Source organism: Apteryx mantelli, chromosome 1, assembly GCF_036417845.1.
Source record: "Apteryx mantelli isolate bAptMan1 chromosome 1, bAptMan1.hap1, whole genome shotgun sequence".
Taxonomy (NCBI): Eukaryota; Metazoa; Chordata; class Aves; order Apterygiformes; family Apterygidae; genus Apteryx; species Apteryx mantelli.
The window spans coordinates 32449091-32470763 of NC_089978.1; the positions used below are offsets into that span (position 1 = coordinate 32449091).

The 21673-nt window shown below is 40.6% G+C and overlaps 1 protein-coding gene across 1 annotated transcript in view; it reads right to left on the bottom strand.

Annotated features, from left to right (window-relative positions):
- Positions 1 to 29: 29 nt before the first annotated feature.
- Positions 30 to 21673, bottom strand: part of SETDB2 (SET domain bifurcated histone lysine methyltransferase 2) — a 50661-nt gene continuing 29017 nt past the window's right edge. Inside the window, exons 16-24 of the mRNA XM_067301885.1 lie at positions 18724 to 18859; positions 16558 to 16665; positions 15656 to 15789; positions 12488 to 12534; positions 9996 to 10054; positions 8395 to 8458; positions 6556 to 6678; positions 5009 to 5080; positions 30 to 927 (exon numbers count right to left, since the gene is read on the bottom strand). Coding sequence (XP_067157986.1) covers positions 788 to 927; positions 5009 to 5080; positions 6556 to 6678; positions 8395 to 8458; positions 9996 to 10054; positions 12488 to 12534; positions 15656 to 15789; positions 16558 to 16665; positions 18724 to 18859 — 883 coding nt within the window. The 3' untranslated portion in view covers positions 30 to 787. The remainder of the gene's footprint in view (positions 928 to 5008; positions 5081 to 6555; positions 6679 to 8394; positions 8459 to 9995; positions 10055 to 12487; positions 12535 to 15655; positions 15790 to 16557; positions 16666 to 18723; positions 18860 to 21673) is intronic.

Sequence of the window (21673 nt, forward strand, 5' to 3'; positions counted from 1 at the left end):
ACAGTACTGAGCATGACTAAATACACAACTTTCTTAAAAACATTTTATTAACTTAGTTTTGTAGCTAAACAATGTTTTTCTGTATTCAAACAATTTCAATATAGTAACCTTTAAGACAAAACACATGGAGGTCATATCCTTTCTTAATGGAGAAAGGAGAACACAGTCCATTATTTGATACCATTTTACATTGTCTGTGGTATCAGAGCATGGTACCCAGACATTCCTGTCTGCCTGCAACCACTATTTCACCACTGCTGTTATAGCAGAACTAGTTATATGCTTAACATTGATTTTCTTTGACAAAAAACAAACAAAAACTCCTGTTCATAATTCAGAAGGTTTCTTTGAGTGCAAGTTCTGCTAATTAATCTTCTTTGGAAAGCCAAAGCAGCAATGTGATCCTTAAAACAACACTGTCTAGAAGTAGACAGTGAAGCAGCTCCCTCACACATTCTAAGAGGGCTGCCTCAACTAAAGTGACTTAAAAAAAAGTTCTGTGGCAGCTGTTGCTCCCTTGTTCTGGAAAAAACCTTGGTTGGAGAGTTTTGTTCAGCTTTAAAAAAGCTAAATTAAGTGTCTAACACTCATTGATCCACAGTAAAAAAAATAAAGGGACAACTTAAAATTATTGCAACAGTGAGGTATAAAAATCAGTAAAACACCCGATTTTTGCTTGTGTTCCTAGCCTTGAAAAAAAATCACTTACACACTCACCAGACGTGCTCTATGGTTTCTATCATCAGAAAATTCTGAATAGTGATGCCATTACAGAAAGACTTCAGGGTTATTCAGACACTGTACTGGATGTACTAGCGGTGTTCTCCTGGGTGGGAAGGGCAACTTCTTTTATGTCTTGCAGTAGCTCAATCTGGTTATCCAGTCTTTTCCTGGTTTCTAGAAGTTCCTGGATTTTTTCCTCTGTCCCTGTGATAAAAAGGGGAGGGATATAAGTTCTTAAGCATGTGTTATTATTATTAATTTATAATATGTTACATATACATAAATACTGAGGTTGCAGAAGTCACCAGTTAGTTTAGTCTACCATGAAACCTCTACTTTTCTGAAGCAAAGCCCTTAGCCTAACACCTAACACCTAATGCCTATTTGGTCTCTCCATTAAGAGATGGACTGCGTGTCATATGAAGGAGACCAGAGTATTGAAGTATCCAAAGAAAATAGAAAGTACTAGAGTGAGTTAGTTATATGCTGTCTGTCTTCCAAATCTCAAAACTAGCTACATTACAGATTTAACTAACTTGAACCATCAAAACAAATGTATAAGTTATTTAGTTACTAACTCAATGTTATTTTGTACACAAGACTTAACTGTTCCATTTCCAGAATCCATTTGGATGGGAACTCCTCTGCTAAAGATTATTTTAAATGTTTAAAGATAACTTTGAATTAGATGTTTGGAGCAAGTTTAGAAACCTAATGGATTTTTGACAACAAAATTTTTTAAATCTGGAAGAAATGGGTTGGACAGCTGAATTCAGCAGCTAGATTCTCAAACACAGGTTACCTGCTACTAGTACATCTACGTTCCTGCTGTTGGATATCTGCCTGCCTTCTGTCAAGCTGTTTATTGGCAATACACTGAGGGGTTAAAGTTCTTTCCTTTATCTTATTTGCAAAGCCCTGCCTCGCTGGGTTTCTACTCATCTTTACCACTTTCATTTGCCTAATGTTAAAAAGGCTGTAGAAATCAATGAGAGTTAGGTAACATACCTTGCTAAAATTTGAAAGCATTACCAAAGTAGTAAGTAATAATATATTCTTACTTGTAAGTTGTAAATGAAGCAATTGCTTTGTTCAGTAACAAACAATGCAGCGGTGAAATGACATGGTAGAATAACAAGTGTTTTTCCTCAACACATGTGAGAATACCAGTGTTAAAATTTCAATAAGGAGGCAGATTTATTTTGTTCAAACTTGAACAGGAAAAATTATTCAAGAAGGAAAAAAGAGATTGAAAGAGGTCTCCAAAATTGTAATGGGCAGAGTAGAGAAAGCAGCTCCAGCAGTTTATCCCTGGTCATTTTGAATTACAGAGTTGGAACTATTTCTAACTGTGATTTCTTAAATAAAGAAAAAGCCTTTTGCCCTCTGCTTTCCTTTTCTCTTTTTCAAAAAGCCCAAGAATTTACTGCTGTCACTTTTGTGTGTGTATGGAAGAGTACATATGTGCATACACTTCTACAACACATTTTCAAATACATTACGGAGTAAGGTTGAATGTTGCATGTTGAAAACTGGTAGCCAGAATTACTGTTGAAAACTCTGGGTATCAGTTCATGAAAGAGGGATTCAACTCCTCACCCTATTTCTGACTGGAAAAGCAAATAACCTCTCTCCCTACTTTTCTGTGCAGTCAACTGTCATCTGGATTTCATAGTGCATACCATGGGTGTCCTGGCAGAGTAGCATAGCCTACACCCATTGCTTGGCAAGGTCAGTTCAGCTGTCTGCAAGACTAATGAAAAATCACAGTCTTCTCTAATGCTTGCCAAGGGCAGTCGTTATGGCATTTCTATTTGGTATCATCAAGTATATGTGGTTAAAAAAACTACCAGGCACACATTTGAAGAAAAAGCTGGATTGTACAAGTAGGAGCTGAAAAAAGACTTCTTGGAGAATATTTGGACCCCAACAAATAACTTATTTGAAATAAAGAAAACAAAGAGTAGACACGACACGACCATTGTGCTATTGCGCTCAACTTATGGGTGAACCACTGACAGAAATGACACAGTTCTGTTCCTCTTCTTCCAAAATCCTTATGGCAGAAATAGAATTAGCCCAGAGAAAGGTGTCAGTGATGAGAATGACTGGCATACAGGAGAGCTTCCATAGGAAGATAGATCAACAGAATGGGAACCTTTCACCTCATAAAAGAGGTGACTTCTTAAAGGAAAAGAATAGATATCTCTGAAAAATCAGAAATGGCATGAGGAATATGAACATGGAACAACTGCTCACCATTCCATAAGAGAAGAGCTAAGGGATTCTCAATGAAGTTACTGCATAGCAGGTTTAAAACAGGGAAGCTGTAGCTTTTAAATCTACATAACTAAACTGCAGAATTCATTGATGCAGATGCTGTGAAAACAAATATTATCCGGGAGTTCAAAAGCTACTCCACAAACTGCTTACCAGTGAAGAGAAGGAGACTAAAGATGATCTAGGTATCACACAAAGCTGAGCACAAGACAACAGAGCAGAAAGCAAAACTAGAAGGAGGTCACTTTTCCTTTGGGGGAGAGAACTAGGATCTCCAACCTGGAATTCTGAAATTGATGAGGTAATTACAGATCCCATATGAAATATTTTAAATGCACCAAGTTTGGTGTAAAACTGCATAGTAGATAACCACTGTTTAAGACCTATATAATAAAAAAAGCCATTTCAACAATTACAATTCGTAGTAGTCTTTCTGTACTGATGCACAAGGCTTTAGAAGTTCTGCAAGAAGATCAAAAATGTGGGAAAAAAAGGATAAAATGAAAAGTGGATTAAAGGTAAAGCATGTCAGATAGCTTAAAATAACTGGTTTCAGGAGAAAAAACTATTTAGTCATTCTGAACTTCATATAAACATTTCATACATCATTACAGAGACTTACTAGTGAAGAGCTTGGAAGATAGACTGGGACAAAAAAGCTAGCGACTTCTATCCCTGCAGTTTCACTTGCAACTAACACACTACTTATTCCTCTTTGATCAATTCATTATCAGAGCTCCTCTTGGATCAGTCTTGAAACAGCCTTGATACATTCTTTCATTATTGACCTTGAAACTGAGAGTAGGAGTATATGTATGATGTTGGCTGATGGTATCAGAAAAGAAGATTTTGTAGTACAGGAAGAACTGAGTGACTGAAGTAGTGGGGAATTAGAAAGGGTACAACTTTTACATGTCAGAATCACATGGTTGTGTACATAGGTGCCAATATCAAGAATTTCTCCTGTAAGCTGAGAAGAGGATGAACTAACTGATGCAGCTGTGAAAGAAGTAAATGTGATCCCAGGTTGTTTCACATGAGGAATTATGAGCAGAGATGTATTAATGCCACCTTGTATTATGTAATGTAGTAAAGCCACCTTGTATAGATAATTCTGTAACACCAGTCACTCCTGTTTCCAAAACAGGAATTCAAGTGTGAGACGAGGAGACCAGAGAGAGGTGCCTGGCTTGTTCCGTCTAGTGAAGTGAAGGCTAAAGGACAATATGTTTGTTAGTCCTCTTTAAATACGTCAGGATAGGTGGAATGGGGGAACAGCAAACACAGGGTAGAAGCACTGAACCTCAAGGTTAGCTAATTTACACCCATTTCCCTTTTGTCTTGAACAAATTAAAGCAGAAGTTAGCAACCTTGTTCTATTTGAGGGAAATGTGAGCAAGAGATCTACCTATCTGAAAAATAACATTAACCTTTTTGCTTGCAATAGCAAAGACTGAAGTCCATGCCGCAGAGGTTCCTTCCACACCAATGATCCCAAATGACTGCCCTTGCACTTGTTTTCATTTCATTCTTCAAGTGTTTTCAACTTGTTTTTCAAAGCATGCTACAACTGCACTCAGTTCCAGGTACATTCTGCTCACAATGGTTAGTGCTCTTACTGCAACATAACAGCTGGTCTAAACAGTGTCCATAGGAAAGGAGCAAAGTTTTAATAGAAACAAGTTGCTGAAGGGAGGCTGTAGAGAAGCCTCCCCACACAGGAAGGAAAGGAACCTGCAGAACCTTCAGTCCTTCACAGCAAAGACCTTTTGGTCCTTTCAAGCTGTGGAACTGTGACTTACCTCCCCCTTTATGTCAGGCAGCCAAACTGTATTTCTAAAGATTCAGGTATCAATGGCTTTTCCTCAATAATTTATACAATGTTGAAAAAAAGTTCCCTGGAATTCTCATTTTAAGTGATCATGTTATCAAAATCCTCAGAATAACAACCTGAATGCCAAAAACCACACCAAGCGCTACTAATCTGACAGCTTATTTCACATACCTGAATGAATATTTGTCAGTATGTTTTCAAACAGTCCACAGTCAAAGAGCGACATTACTGTTTCTTCATACTCTGAGGATAAAGATAATTTGATTTACTGTTACACAGTAAAGGCTTACAGTACATTTTGGTTAACCCAGAGCCCTGCTTAGAAGTAGCACAAAACAGTAATTACTTATTTTATATTATACAGATTACTTGAGGTTTTAAGATAAGCAAAGATAAAGGGAAAAGACTTTTCTTTTCATATAGCCTGTATTGAGAAAGAAGGGTCAGTTTGCCAACTCCATTTTTTTTAGTTTCATATAGGAAACTAGAAAGGAGACCTATATGGCACTCCTGTTTTGAGTCTGCACCACCTCAACGCAGTTCATTTAAACTAGGACATCTTTGGCTGGGCACTCTGCAATTTACTTAAGTCATATTTCACTCCAGCATGTCAGGACTGTACGCGTAATGGCAGGGTTGACAGTGCCAATTCTTCTTCACAGATCGTGTGACACTGATGTGCTCAGCACAAACACCTAATGGGTGTTTGCCTTTCTAATACCATAAGAGTGTTTTTCATGGGACACTGCTATCGCTGCTCTATGTTAAAAATCAGCCCTGATTTACACCTTGATTTCATAATTGAGGCTTCCAATGAAACAAAATACAAAATGCCTACAGAGTTCACATGACTTTTAAGAAGTTTACTTAATGATGAAGTCCTTTGAAACCCTAATACGCTCTGGACTTCTTCACTGCTTCTAGCAGCTGTTGTCATGTGGCACCCTAGCTGTGCTCATGAGGAAGATTTAGTCAGGTGGGACTTCTCACTTTTCCTACATGTGCTTTAGTTATTTTGCATAAATTAGCATTCTTTAAACAAAGGTATAGTATTCATAACTTTGTAAAGCTGGGGGACAACAGGAGAACAAGGTCTGAAATTTTCTTCAACTGTTTTGTGGACAAAGCAACGTTAGAGTAGAATCTTCCAAGAACAAAGTGTTTCATGCATGCTGGTACTTAAACCAATTAAACCCCCAAACACACACTAATATTTGACATTAAATTTCTAAGTAATCATCCAAGTAATTCATTACAACACTTAAAACATACATACTCAGGTATTTTTCCATCAAAAGAAAGTGCTGGTATTGATAGACAGCTGGTCCCTCTATGAAGCCGTAAGAGCCGCATAAATTTATGATTCAAATAAAACCCTCCTGTTTTCTCCAGGACCTCTCTCTTCTTCAGTGCCTGGGAGAAGAGGCTGGCTGACTAATCTACATATGTTTACACCAGGAGTAGAAGGTAGCTTCACAAATTCGAGGGTTAGAAGGCCTTACCAGGGCAAGCTGAGTTGGCAGCTCTTCCCCTGTACTGACACAGGTATACCGAAAAATTCTCACTCTCAACCTACTGTGGGGCTGCAGAACTAAGACAGGATGCAGTTATCTAAGACTTCCAAGAAACATCCTCAGGAAGGTGACCCAGGACTCAGTGCCCATAATTCAGATCAGCATTTTGGCTGGGAGAGCAGAATTCCCCATGGCTCACCATACCTGTTTCCGAAGTGTTGTCATCCATCAGTTTTTCCTGTGCCAGGTGAAGTGTGTCCAGCATCTCTTCAAATATGTTATCCAAAAGCCCCGCCTGTTTGCACTTCCTAAGAAAGTCTATTCGTACTGTTAAAACAGAATCAAAAGTGATCCTCAGCACAGCTGCATGGTCTTTTTTATATTAATTGTAGCAGCTTTCACTTGCCCTCTCCTGAAAGTGACTAAAAATTTGGTTAAGTGCCCCCTGACACTAACAGATCCTTAGGCAAATATCTGGCTCCTTAGCTCTATCCACTCAGCCCTTTACAGCGGGGACAATAATGCGGTCAGGCTAACGTTAGCATTGTGCTGGGTGTAAAATTACACAAGCTCTGGACTGGGCTTTGCTGATCAAAAGGAACATCACCACAACTCTAAGTGCACCATTCCTAAAGCCTCCTGATACCCCTTAGTTTGGAAAGCAGGTGGTTGCCTTGGGTTTTTTCCATCCTCAGCACCACGCCAGGGACTGAACAGGCTATAGGGTAGAAAACAGTGCAAGAAGTAAGCCAATATTGGATTTGGTAAGAGAACTGAGGCTACTCTTATTCCAACTGATGCAGGTATGAATTTGGTTTATTATAGCCTATTTTATACATCTACTTTGTCAGATTTGGATTGCTGGGGAAATACAACTGCTTGTTTTTTTCTCATCTCTCAGAGCAGCAGGTCAGTGACTGGTTTCAGTTCAATCTATGAGCTGTTCAAAAGGAAAGAGCTATTAGAGAACTCATAGAAGTCTGTGAGTCTCCATTAAAACATGATGTTACTTTTTACTGGAGAAATCTGTGAGAAAAAGTGTCATTTCACTTATACTAGATGTCCTATAAATATTCCAGGATTCCCTATAGGTTCCCTGTTCTTTATAACTGTAGTAAAAAAAAAAAAATTCAGAAAGAACACTTTGCAGCCACCTACTGTTACAATACCATGTCCATTTACTGAATATGGCCATGGGAACGTGGATAAACACCACTAACATCTTCCAAACTTCTGATTGACAGTGTAATCCTAACACACAACTACAGCAGGGCTTTTTGGGTAACGTGAAAACTGTGGAACCAAAGGATGGTTCCAGCAGTTGATTTCCCTATTATAATGGCATATTTATGCAGTAAAATAAAATACAGGATGCTTTACGCGATACAGTTTAATACAGATTTGGAAGGTACCATAAGATGGCATGCAGTTGGCAGCAATAACTGTAGCAGCATTTTGAAAGCCTGGTAACTGCCTAGTGAGCCAGAATCCTCCTCTTGCAGGTGTGCTGAATGTCCTCTCCTTTACGTCCTGCTCATGCTCTCAAATCCCCTCTCCTGCTCACACATCCTCGACCCATTCTAGGTTCTTGCAGATCTGTGCCCCTCGCCTCCTTCAAGAGAGGCTTAGTGCAAGAAGACTGAGGTGAAGAAAGAAAATGCCCTTTTGAATTTATCTGTTTTAATATGGAGAGGGAGGAAAAGGGTCAGGCCGAGGTATCTGTGCTTGCTGGAGGCACACAGTTGAACACAGCAGCCAGCTAGAGCAGAGCGATTATAAAAAATCCCAGGTGAATAACATGCTCACGTCAGATAGTAAATCTCAGCTAAAGCACCGAGATTTGCTTGCTGCACAGTTACAGAAAACCTGCATAGTCATCCTGCAATATCAGACTCTCACTCCCTTGTCAGAACAGTCACTTGTCTCAGGAAAATAATAAAAAGATGCATTTGCAACAACATTTTTAATCAAACATCTCCAAGCTCTGAATTTCAACATAACAGATCACAGTATCATCTAGTTACTCTATAAAATAAGTCGCACCTTTTTGCCTGTTCTTTCTTTTTAGTATTCGTAAACTATTTTCTTCTTCTGTCTCTTCTGTGCTCTATAAAAAAAAAATTTTTTTTACATCATATTGACATTGAATGCTCCATTTTCATTATCTTACCTCTTTATTAACAGAGAGGGAAAAAGCATTCCATGTTTCAGTGACTACAGCCAGTTTCCCCACACTGAACAGTAGCCCTCTCTGGAATGTTTACAATCAGTTTTTGAAAAGGGAAGCAAAAACATCTGTTTAAGAAAAGTCCAATAACTGGGACACCACCCTTCTGTATTAGTATTATTGCATTTGCCCAGCATATTCAAATAGCACAGATATCACCAAATGACGACTGCTAAATCCCAACACAAATGACGTTTAATTCTCCAGCCTGGATGTAATGCTTAAAAGGACTGGAGAGGAGAGAAGGAATGTTTTTCCTTTCCTTCAGACTGGATGCAGTGATTCTCTGCTGTTCTACGTCATCCCACAATACTACAAGTGATTCTTAAATGCTGCCACAAAACACCAATGTAAAAATGTGCTGCTTACACAACGCTAAACAATTTATCTTGCAGCAACTAAACACACACGGAGCCTTGGAATTTATTTGCAGTGGTCGCATTGATTACCGAGATTGCCGACACTGGAGAACAGCAGAAACAGCACATTATCTTGGGTAACAAACCAAATGAATCTCAGGTATAAACCCAGAAATGTAAGTGGATTTGTAACTGAGAAATTCTTGGGGACAAACAACCTACTAATAAAAATGCTGCTGCATGACAGCTGCAAAGATCCTCTGTGTCCCCTCACATGACCTCCCTTTAATCTCCAAGGCCTGGGAGTGGCAGAAATTTTTACTAAGAAAAGCTGGATGCCGCTTCCTCTACAAAGGAGAAATCCTGATCCCCTCCAGTCAATGGGAGTTTGCAAGCATACTTCAGTGGAGCCAAGAGAACCACCTCAAACTCAAAATAAGCTGTATTTAAAAGTTTTCTAACAACTACCCCTAAAAAAAGGGAAAGAATCCCCCTGCAACCAGAGGGCTGTTCTGCCCTGATAACTCCTGAGCCCTTGGGAATGCCATCTTCACAGGCAAAGCTGTGAGAACTGCCTGATCTACAATGAAAGCCTGCCCCATTTGCCATGAGTGCAGGCTCACACAGGAGCGAGTGCTAGCTCAAAAGGCCAAGTGACTCATCAAAAGCAGTTTTCACGGAAACTGCATCAAGCCCTAGGCAAATCTGAGGGCTTTAGAACTTCAGAAGAAAAACAGCCCCCAAGCGGAAGCTCTTTCTGTTCCTGTCAAGATCACAGCCACTGAGTCAGCCTTCGTTCAGAGGGCTTAGAGGTTCCTGTTTTGCCCCACGTTACTTGAGGGCAGCATCAGCTCTGCCTGAAGCAGCTCTGAATGTAAACAGTTTTGTTCTGAAAGAATGACAAGATCAAAACAAGAAATAAAGGCAGCTGTAAAGAAAAAGTTCTCGCACTCCTGTGAGGAAGTGCCTTTCAGAATACGCTGTCAAAATGCTTCTTTAAGTCCTTTGCTGTAGTGGATATGGGTTTCTGTTTTAGAACTACTTAAATTCGGAATTACCATTTGTTCCCTGATGGCGGAGGATTTCATTGCATGCCTTTTCCTCTTATTAGCTGCATCTAGAAATCAAGAGACAATAAAGTAACAATGTGTCAACCTCAAACTGACAATTTCACACAATTCAAATTCTCTCTTTTCCCCAAAAGCGACAAAAGTCAGACACTTTGGGTGGCAATGCATGAGCGTATTTGAGCTTCCCCCAAACCTGACATTTCAATTGAATTTATATTATTTCTATGTAAGAAAAAGTACAAGCTTGAACCACTAAGTGCAAACCGCTGCAGCATTAGGATACTAATCCCAGCATAAAGCAAAGCCCAGATTTTAACATACAGTTTTTGATTGTGGCAGAGAATCGATTTCCCCTGGCAGCAGCACTACCTACACAGAGTAAGAATCTCAGGAAAGTCAGAAATTTATGAAAGATTACTGGTTTTTTTCAGTCAATCCTTGTTTATTTTAATACAATCTCAAAACTAAGGCTACACAGAGCGGTATTCTAGTGTCCCAAATGCGTACAAGTGGTACTATGTTTTCTTCAACGTACTGACCTCCTAGAAAAACCTCAAGAACTGCTAATAAGAAACAATTTTACTTGTAAGCTTTATATTATTTAAGCTTTTAGTGACATGATCTTAGATCCAGGTGAAATCATCTCCTTTCACTCTGTCCTTTCTATCAGTATGCCCTGATATCTCTCCAATATAACTGGCAGCTGCTGAAAACAACGGCATCACAAGCAGAGAAGGGTAACTCTGGCAAGCAGGACATGGCAGGAGAAGGTGATAGCTAGAGAAAAAGAGTACAACCACCCCACCATATGCTGAGAGTTTTAAAGGCAGAGGGGCCATGTGCCCCTCTCCCTTCTAACTGCATGACCTTTGGCTAGCACGTGGCAAGGCTTTTGCTATTAGAAATCATCCTATTGAGAAGGACAAGGAGCTACTGCTGGTACAAGAGGGCCAGTTTGCTAAAACAGTGTCCTTTTTGGGGGGGGTGCGGTCACTTCTTTGAGAATGGTGCTGTACATTGGCATTTTTTATGGCTTGAAAGGAAATCATAGGCTCTCACCAAGTCTGCAAAAAAGCTGGGTGGTCTACCTTGCAGCACGTTAGGAAATGCTGGTGTAGGTACAAAAAGTGTTGCTTGCTGTCTAACAGGACATCTTTGACCTGTGGTAGGATTTTCTCAGTTCTTCAGGATGTTTGTTTTAGGGTATGTTAGGGATGTCTTGTAAAACAAGAGGAACACGATCCAAACAACAGCCCAACTTTTCTTGCTCCCCACACACAGGGAGTGTTTTCAGCCTTCTGTGTTCAATAGCCTGGATTCTGGGCACATCCACCATTCCCAGTTAGGCAGGGATGGGAGCCCATTTCCAAATCTACACTGCTCTCCCATCCCTGCTGCACAGAGCTGCAAGATCTCTTGGCACCTGAGACAAGCTATGCCCTTCCAGTCACAAAACAGAGGCCTGACATTTCAACACAGGAATGGTCCCTGGACCAAGAACAAGGGGATGCTCTTTGACACCCTGTTTTTTCCAGGTCATGGGGAGTGGGGGGGAAAGAAACAGCCCTTTTATACCAGCTCCTGTTCCCACTGCCCAGTCTCGGCTCAGCCTGCTGCAGAGGAACTGCTGAGCTGCTACGCTTGAGTTAGATCCTGAAAGTCAAAACTCTGCCTTGGAGCCACAGTGTCTGTACCCCACCCCTGTTTTACTTTCTGCACACGACTTCTAGCAGTAGCGCTTGCAGCCTGATTGAGCTCAACTTCCACTCAGAAGTGAAGGCCATCTTAGGACCTATTCCATTTTCAGTAGGAGTGTGTGCACTAGCTTAACTAAGTCACAGCTTTGGTAAATTCAGTAAGATTCCTGACTACCGCTGCATCAGCGAGCCCCAGGACAGCCAAATTAAATTGCATTTCTGTAGTGGAGGAAATAATCTTTAAATGTGGGTTATATAACCCTTTTGTTACACTAGAAAAGCTCTTTGGGATCCTTCAGAATGAAAGGCCCTATTCAAAAAGTACTGCAGTGAATATGAAAGACGCAAATGTGAATGGTTTAGCGTAACTATGGATTAAAATCCCAAGGTGACCACTCCTGTAGCAGCGCTCTCTCGGCTAACCAAATGCAAACTTGTGCATCATTCACTAGCATGGCTCCCATATCACACGGAGCAGACAAGCTGCTTGGGCCTACCTGCCTACACACGGTCAGAATAATTCCATGAAGGATCTGGACCACAGTGTTTCAAGTCAGTTTTGAGGGAGATCCAGGGACAATCAAATATAAGCATTTCCTGCCTCAAAATCTTTTAGACTCCTCTGCACATGCATGGATCTCAACCAAACCACTCCTGCAAGATTAGAAATCCACCACTCTATATAAAGGTGGAACAACATTAATTTTGCTCAAATGAGTTACTGACTGTAGGATGCAAACTTTTAAAACAAATGAAATCAATGAAGCCATTAAAGAAACTCACCATAGTGATTGGTCCTATTGCCTGGGTCATGTTTTGGGCAGAACACTCTAAAATTTAAGTTCAATTTTAAGAAAAAGAGAAAAAGTATTAATAAATATGTAAACAGTGTTATGCTGACTGATTTTTAATACATATTTTCCCCTCTTTTCTTTGAAAGTAAATTGAAAGAATTTTTTTTTAATCATGATTTTTGTTCAGCATTACCCACCTAGGAAAGCACCTACAGCACCTGCTGTAAAGCCACATACATGCACAAGCTTGTATTTGTATTTTTTTAGAGCCTCAGTAGACTCTGAACACTGTCAAGTTTTGAATTATCTGTTCTTTCACCCACTCTGCTTGGACCTACTCACTGCTTACATCACGATGTCAGACTCATCTCATACAGTGTGGTGATCAAACACTGCGGCAGAAGCAGCACACTTGTTGAAACAACTTATTAAAATGAGATTAATGTTTATCCAGGTGAAATATCAAAGTACTAACATCGTTTGATTGCGGCTATTGCTGTTCTGCCCCTTTGCCCCGTTCCAAGTGAGGTGAGGTGCAGAACCCGTTTAAATGCATCTGGCAGCCAGCCTGCTTGAACTTGTGGGCCCAGCAGAATGAGCTGGCATAGCCACGCCGCACTGTGGTGCATAATACCAGAGATCTCTGTGCCCCTTCCCATTTTCCGGAGCTGAGGCAGTCCCCAAATCCCTGGGAAGGGGGACACCCCTCTTTGAGGTCCAGGAGCTGAAAGCTGCTCAATCCATTCATTCCTTGAAGAGCTTAGTAATGTGTGAGATGGGAACATTTTCTCCATGATCATTAGGAGAGCAATGTGAATTCCTTGGAAAAGACAAAAAGCAACAGATATAGCAAGAAATATTCCTTATCTTCTGGATACAATAATGTGTAGAAAGAAATGTTTTTCCAGGGAACATAAACCAGCTTCTATAGTATGCCTTTCTTACAGAAGGATCCCAAATCACTTTTTAAATGATTTTGCCTTGTCAGAGTGTGGCTTAGCTGATCTCTTCATTACAAATCTGTTTGCCAAGACTAACACTCAAGTGTTTGAAATAATTTTTTTTAAGGTGAATTGCATTTACATGGGCATTTTCTAATTATTTTTTATTCTTTTCTTAAAAAAAAAAAATTACAAGTGCTGACCTTAGAAACCCAGACCATTTCCTTTACAAACCAACTTCCGCATAGGAAATTCATTTTGATACACAAAACCCAGATTTACATGTGCCCAACAATTCAGTGAGAAAGTTAAGTACTAGAGACACCTTACTTACATCCCTGAATTTCTAATACTGCCTCTTGGGTTTCCCACTCCCCTTTAATTCTATTCTTTCCTGGTTAAAAGCAATTTTCCTATGTATGGGAACAGCTTATAATCCACCCACAATACCTTGAGTGGCCACTTTATTTGGAAGCATTCCCTACTATCATCTCTAAGAGAAAGCTCCAAATCATGCTTTCTTCTCCAGGTATACTCTTACTAGCCACTTGCATAGCACTGTATGACTTCTCTTTTTTATTTTATTTGCTTTGGTAATCACTGCTCACCATCACCAAGAGGGCGATTTAAGAATTTAAGGACATCAGATCTCTCCCCATTGAAGGCATTATCTCTTTTCACGCACTTCTCAGTATATTATATTTCTCCATGAAAAAGTGCAGGGGGCTGTCAATCCATGCCCACCGTTTTTCAAGTCTTGTTTCTCTTCTCTCCAATAATCTCACGCTAGTGACAAATTTGGTGCTTCTTCATTTTTTTTAACCAATATAGTGCAAGAATGTTTGGGCCAAAATCCCTCAAACTTGCCTCACCATCTTTCTTCAGTCATTTTTCACCTCTTCAATAGAGACTGCTATAGTCTAGTTCCCTAAATTTCTATGTAGTACAAGTAACTAGTCTCATGCAATGTCATAATAAAGGCCATTTTCAAGTTCAGGTTCCCTCTTCCAAATCTCCAAGGTCACGTGCTCAGAAAGCCATCAAATCTAACCATATATTGAATGATCTCTTTATCGGTTTGTATATAGACTGTTATTAGTTCCATTTGTTTTTCAACATCTTGAGAAATTCAGTCTTTTTCTGTCCAAGGTATCATTTCTAAAGTCATATGATTACAGCCATTTTTGTGATCCCAGAAAGTTTCTATGTTTCCAACTACACTCTTATAAGCTTTACAGACTCCCAAGGACTTTATAAACATAACAAACTAAACATATCATCTTCCCTACAACTGGGCCTACACACTTGCAGAAAGATGGACTTATTTTGGATTGAGAGCCCTATGAAAGCAGCCAGGAAGAGTATTTTGGCACCAAAGAATCCATCTAATTGCACTATTCCACTTCTTCCTGAAACAAGTAACGATTATACAATTTAGTAGATTAATGAGACACCAGAGTGGCCTGTAATATCTCTGGCCTTGCACAGAAATGGGCATTTGGGGTTCTATGAACCTCAGCCCTTATTGAAACAGCAGCATCTCCAAAAGCTCCCTGCAGTCTCAGTTCTCGACCCCTTCATCTGCAAGGTATCACTCCTTCCTCCAAACAACTGGCTCCATCTACCGACAGTAAAGCAGGCAGTCCAAGGGCAGAAGACATCAGGACTAGCATGATCAGGGCATTTTCTTAGAGCCTGTTCAACAGCATTACTGCTAGCAACATACAGGAAGTATAAGAAGGTCTTAAAAGGGAATACAAAGTTCTCTGCTAGCATACAGAGGGAAAAAAAATCACCAAAATTCACCTACTGTGAACAGATCTAAAAGTGCTGCAGTCTGGTCTGTGCTGAGGCCGCATTTACTGAAGCTACTGAACCAAGAGGAACTGAGAACTTGGGTCAAACCAATAAAAATTTTTGTCCTTGAAGGCTAAACAGTCAGTAAGGAGAGATTTCCTCAGTTTTAGCCTAGGGACCTTTCAGGTGTGTTTCAGGTTCAGACACTGAATAGCTTCCTTAACACAGCAGTGGGAAAGGAAAATGTTTTCCCCATTGCTTGTGAATAGAGAACTTCAGGCAGTGGTGACTAAGAAGGACTTTAAGAAAGGAGAACATCTTCCTTTTTTTAAAAAAACTTAAATTATTTAAGTCTCTTTTCCTGACAACATCACCAAAGCCTTGACAAAAAATAGTTAGAAAAAGGTTTGGGCAAATACCGGTAAACTCCATTCACTTCATCTGTTTCTATCGCTGCATCATCGCAGAGTGCACAGAAGTAGTGATAACTTCTGCGACAGGCTCTTTCCTCGCATCCCACAGTGGCTCCTTTCTTGCGACAAAAGTTGCACATCTACAACAAAATGAGGTTTAGCTAGCAGGCAGACATTATAGTTCGCTACTGAAAATCTCAGCCTCACAAGGCAAACACCGTCAGCTGTGGGAAAACTGAATCTTTCCTTGTGTAACTCATCAGGCAAGTTCACTCCTGCAAACCTCTACCGTGTTCATTTTTCCAGTCACCTTTCTGCTGTTTTGCCTCAATTTCACACTGATTATTTTGTAAAATGATGCAAAGAGCCATGTGAGACACTGAGCATCTTTCCCCTTTCCTCTAAATCTTGCCCAAATTATTTCAGTACACAGGGGGTTATATTTATGTTTTCTATGCTAACTTCGTAAAGGAAAAAGATCCATCCTGGAAACAAGGGAGAAGGGCAACTAAGGACAAAGCCAATAGAAAAAATCCCACATAAATAACCTTCCTTCTGCTAAAAGAAAACATGTTTTCCTTTACACTTTTGGATTGCATAATTTTGTTTCAGACACTGTCTCAGTTCTCTACCAAAATCTCTTCAGAAAGTCTCTTAATCTTTTCTCTTAGGGAAAAAAAATGCCAGAAGAGCCAACAAATGCTAATGTACTATATTTCACTAAATATAACGTCAAACCAATGTTTCTAATTATAAATCTGTAACTTCCTTAATCAGGAGAACAAAGTACTTTTCTGCACTTTTTTTCAAGCCTAAAACAGGCCACAGACAACCTTCAGTGTGTACCCTACTGCTGTTTAGTACTATGTGTCAGGATTAAGTGCAGATTCACAAAGAAACTGCCTTACCAGCCGTTTTCCTCTTCTGAGTTCATTCAGCACTGATGCCACATCAAACCTTATATCCAGATTATCTGGGTTATACTCTTCAGATTCCACAAATCCCGAGGAAAATAACTAAAGACAAAAGAGAAAATATTAAGAATTAATACAGGCCCTCAGTCACCTACATATTCCAGAAAGAGAAAGGGGTTTATGAGACCAAATCTGTTGTTCCTGTACTTGCCCTACCTAAAAATACAGAGAGAAATCAGCTTTTCTTAAGAGGTTTCACCTATGTCAACCGAAGAGCTCTGCTTAAACCTTTTCCAGTCAAAAGAAGCTCCTCTGTCTATGTAGAAGGTTTCACATGACCTGAAGGTGGGTTAAGAAAAGATTGCAAAGTGAGAAGGTGAACTTAGTAAGAAATGTGAATGAAGAAAGCCTGGAAGGCCAGGCTGCCCAGAGTAAGGAGAAGGTGGTCTTAGAGGCTGAAAGACCTCCACACCTTGAACATCTTGTTATCTTGCCCAGCTATTCAGGCTTTACAACTGAATGCAGTGTCTCTTTGCAACTAAAACTTCAATACAGTCCAGAGGCTCCTGGAACAACTGTTCACTGCATGAGAAACAGACTATACAAAGCCTGGGAAAAACTCACCAACATGGATACATGCACGTTTCTGTCCTTTTAATTCCCATGGAAGTACTAAGCCATGACAATACGTGAGGATGGGGAAAATTATCAATGACTTTTTTGTAATCATTGTATATGGCTAATTTCAAAGAAAAGTGAGCTACCCTTATGTTGACTGGCAGGCACAGTCTGCCCATCATGGAGGAAACAGGTAACTATAAAAGCCAAACACTGCACTATTCCCAAGGCAGAGAAATCAGTAAAGCTAACATCCAACTAATACATCCAAATAACACCCTAAAAATAGGTATCAGATGTTTCCGAAACATTTATTCTGTTAAAAAAAAAAAATAGTAGAAAAGTAAAGATGTAGACATAAAACCAGTGAGAATAAGAAGGCAGGAAGGATGAAAGCCAGAAAGCCATTCCAGTAGCAGACACACCTCCTGCTCTAAGCAACCCTCACTGAAAGGAGGATCTGTGACCAATTCTGCATACCAAGAACCAGCTCCACTAAAATCACAGAATAAGGAGAGGCATTTTGCCAGCGAAAACAGTGTGTTCTAGGATCATAACACACTTAGAACTTCACCGATATTTTTATATAATCAAATTTTGATTTTTTTATTCCTTCTCTTATGCAAGACACAGACTGAGACATTTCCACCTTGACATATCAAGTGATGTATACTTTTTCCTGTGAAGGTTGACAAGCCTCACTCATTTCAGTGTCTCAAGCAGATCTATTTCTACTGCTAAACTGCATGTGTGTGCAGAACTGCAGATCAGCAACACAGACAACCTACCCTGACACATGAAAACACCATAAATCAATGGGTCAAGCTGTGCAACAATGTCCTCCCCCTCTTCAAATTTTGAATGAGCTCAGTTAATCATCTTTTCCACAGCTTTTCAATCTAACATAAACTTGCTGTTTTGGGCAATCTATCTTTTAATTCTAAAACTCTTCTTCTACTAGGCTGTTCTTTTAAGCTTAGTTTTCTAAGGGACATTAAGCATATCCAACATGCTACCCATCTGCACCATGTCAATCCCACCCCTCTCCAGTAACTCCTGGCTTTGCTGGCTGACTTAACCACATTTGACAGAGCAAGAGAAATTTTGAAGATAAGCAAGTTTCTGCCAGTTTCATGAAAGTCATTGTCCTTAATCCCCATGTAAACAGGGCTTGTGTGTCTGGATTCTGATTAGGTAACACGCAACAGCCATTTTGCGCTGTTTAAGCAAATAGGTGAGGAATGAGACAGCAATGAAACAGGCCTCATTTTTACGAGTTTGGTGCATCCTACTCCTAGTCCAGATTTATTCCCATTCCCCCTCTTGACTGCCTAACACTGGAACTATTTTTAAAGTTACTTATTTCTGAAGTCAAACTTCCTGTAGTTAATCTGCAGAAGATCATGAAATTGAAGATCATTTCCTGTTTCAAATGAAACAAGACAGAATCCATCACATCGGAAAAAATGGACAATCAGTGGAAACTCCCCCTTTAGCCCTTCTCCATTCCCCTCCATGTACTGACCAACTAAAACCACTCACCAAACAATCCTGATGAGCTGCAATATTTTGCTCTTTGGCAATGTACATTATAGATCCAGCCTCCCCCTCTGAACAAAATGCACATGTTCTTCTCACCATCTTCGCCATTATCTGGAAACCACCTGGAGCAAGAAGACTGGGACAAAACACAAAGCAACTGATGCAACTAACATACAGCAAGCAGGATGAACAGTGGAAAGCAGAGCTCACTAGCACTTTGTCCTCTAACTGCTGCTTCACTTGCATCCCCCGAAGCTTGGTTCTTTGCTCGTCCAGCAACAACTATCAGGAGAACATGCACAGTCTTCTGGGACAGCAGTGGGACGGAAACAGGTTCCCAGGAGCTCTAGCAGTTACAGCAGGAGAATAAGAACTAGCTTATTTCCCCTTAAAGGGTCACTAAAAAACCATGGGAAAAGGGACAGGGCTGAAAGCTTTCAAGCTTGCTCAGCAATGCATTCTCCAGTGACAGACCCAGGAGTGGGCCAGCAAGTCATGTCCTAGGTGTGAAACCCCTTTTATTTGGAGGATGTTAGTCACTGAAAGCAGCGGCTGCCTTGAGCTACTTCTGCCACAAGTAGGTCTGCAGTCAACCGAGGAGAGAAAAGTAGCTCTCCCTAAACTTCTCCAGGTCTTCCAGGAGGTGACAGAAAACAAGGAAGAAACATTAATTCCTTATTGTGAAAAGGACGTAGCAAAGAAGTGTAAGAGGTGTGCAAATAAAAAGGGGGGAGGAGAGAGACAGAAATGAGAGATTTGAATATTTTCTGCCACTGAGGTGGAGCGCTAACCTGAGCAACACCATTTTCTCTATACCCTGAAATTTGCCCCATGGACATCTGTTCTCTTTCTCTGGATATACCCACTCAAGTCTTCATTGTCCTTCTTCACCCAGTCTCTCTTTTCTTTTTCCCTTTTTTCACCAGAAGCCGCAAAAAGTTTAATGCCACCTACTTATTTCACAAAACAGTCTAAATGTTTCTGGAAGACTCTTTGCCCCCATTAGTTATTTAGAGCACCACTCAACACATTAGTAACAAAAGTTTTACTTTGTCTCTGGTTTCTGTGCAGGTCCAACGCAGAATCGTCAACGATTTCCCACTCCCACTAGGTGTGATATTCCAAAATGCCCTTTGCTGGAGACGTCACCTCCGAGAGCCCCAAAACCTGCAGGATAAGGGTAAAAAATGTCCACTTTTAAGAAACAAGAAGATTCAAAATGAAATTCTTCTAGTGATAGAGAGGCAGCAAGGTCCAAGTACAACACAGCCAGGAAATCCCATATCCCAGAAATTCTTGCACACCTTTCTGTGGCTTTCAACAACCGTCTCCCATCCATAAAATGGAAGGGGTAGTCTCAAGTGAGAAGAACACCAGAGTAAGGGGATTTTTTCCTTGGTCCTGCCAGGGAGACATTAATCTCAGGCAAGTCACTTCACCTCCACAAGCAACTGTTTTTCTTCCCATCCTTCCAACTCTTGTAAGCATTTTGGTAGGGTCTGATTCCCACTCTGAATCCATACAGTGACCATCACAACAGCAGTCTTGGAATTTAGGCATTAAATAAATGCAACAAAAATAGAAAGGTATAATAGAAACCAGAAATAAAGATGGGAAGAAATTAGAAAGCAGAACAAGCTAGAGGACAGAATATGCAACAGGATATATTGGGCAAAAAACAAATCACAATCTAAGGAACAGCCAGACACAGATGAAAAATGGAAGCCACAAACAAAAAGTAGGGGTAAGACTGGATGGTCTGTCACCCAGCTCAGAAAAGTTCTCTGCAGCAGGCTAATACCTGGGATCGATGCAGATACATAGGCCCTGCTCAGGCCTAGTCAGAGGATCTGGCTCCTGGGACTCTGGGAACTTGGCAAGGAAGAGGCTAAAGGTGGATCTACAGTCCCCGGTGCTCTTACAGGCTCTGAGGAGAAATCCTGGTGCTGAAAGATAACACATGATGCTCAGTCAGGGTCAATGCTGGGCCTTTGCTCTGCAGGAACCCTGAAGAGGTGGAAGGACAGCTCTTGGCCATTCCTCTCCCTAGCCTAGCTCCACAAAGGGAGCACTCCTGTACATCCTCCCAAGGATGGGAGAGCAGGGATAGGATACTGAGCTAAATGGGGCAACACATCCAGGCCAGCTGCTCTTGTAGTGAGGGAAGGGGTAAAGGCATAGTTTGAGTTCCACAGTTTAATTATATTTTGCTTAAAGAAACCTCTGCTTCTGCTGGTCTTAAAGCCTGTCACTCACAGGTTTCATCTGACACCCCAGTTCTCCTGTTTGAATAGGCAAGAAACAATTGTTCCTTACTCAACTACTCCAGTAACACTCATGTTATCGTAGATCTCTTATTTCCCCTCGAACAGTCTCCTTTTCAAGTTGAAGAAGCTGAAACTATTTAGTTGATTCTTTTGCAGAAACAGCTCCACATCTTCGATCATCCTTGTCATCTCTCAGTATCTAAGATCAGCAAACAACCTTCAGAATGGTGGGGTACCACAGACTATACAAGGGCACAATGGCACTCTGTATTTTTCTCTTCTTTTTTTTCTTAATAATTTCTAATACTTCAATCATATTTTGGACTGCTTCTGAGCATGGAGCCAACATTTTCATAGGACTACCCCAGATCTCTTTGCTAATTGGTATCAGGTAGTTCAGAGGCCATCACTGCTAGGAGTGTTGCTCTGCTGCACGCCTCACTTTCCACTTATCAGTGCTATTTTATAGTCAAATCACTCACTGTCACAAAGTCCTACTGCAACTCTTCACAGGTGGCTTCCACTATTACTGCTACTGAAGTAGACCGTAGGGACTAGAGGTGACTAATTAATCTATAAAAGCTGGAGGCCTGTCACAGACCAGTTGAGGTTGGAAAGGACCCCTGGAGATCATCTAGTCCAATCACCCCTGCTCAAAGCAGGGCCAGCTAGAGCAGGCTTCC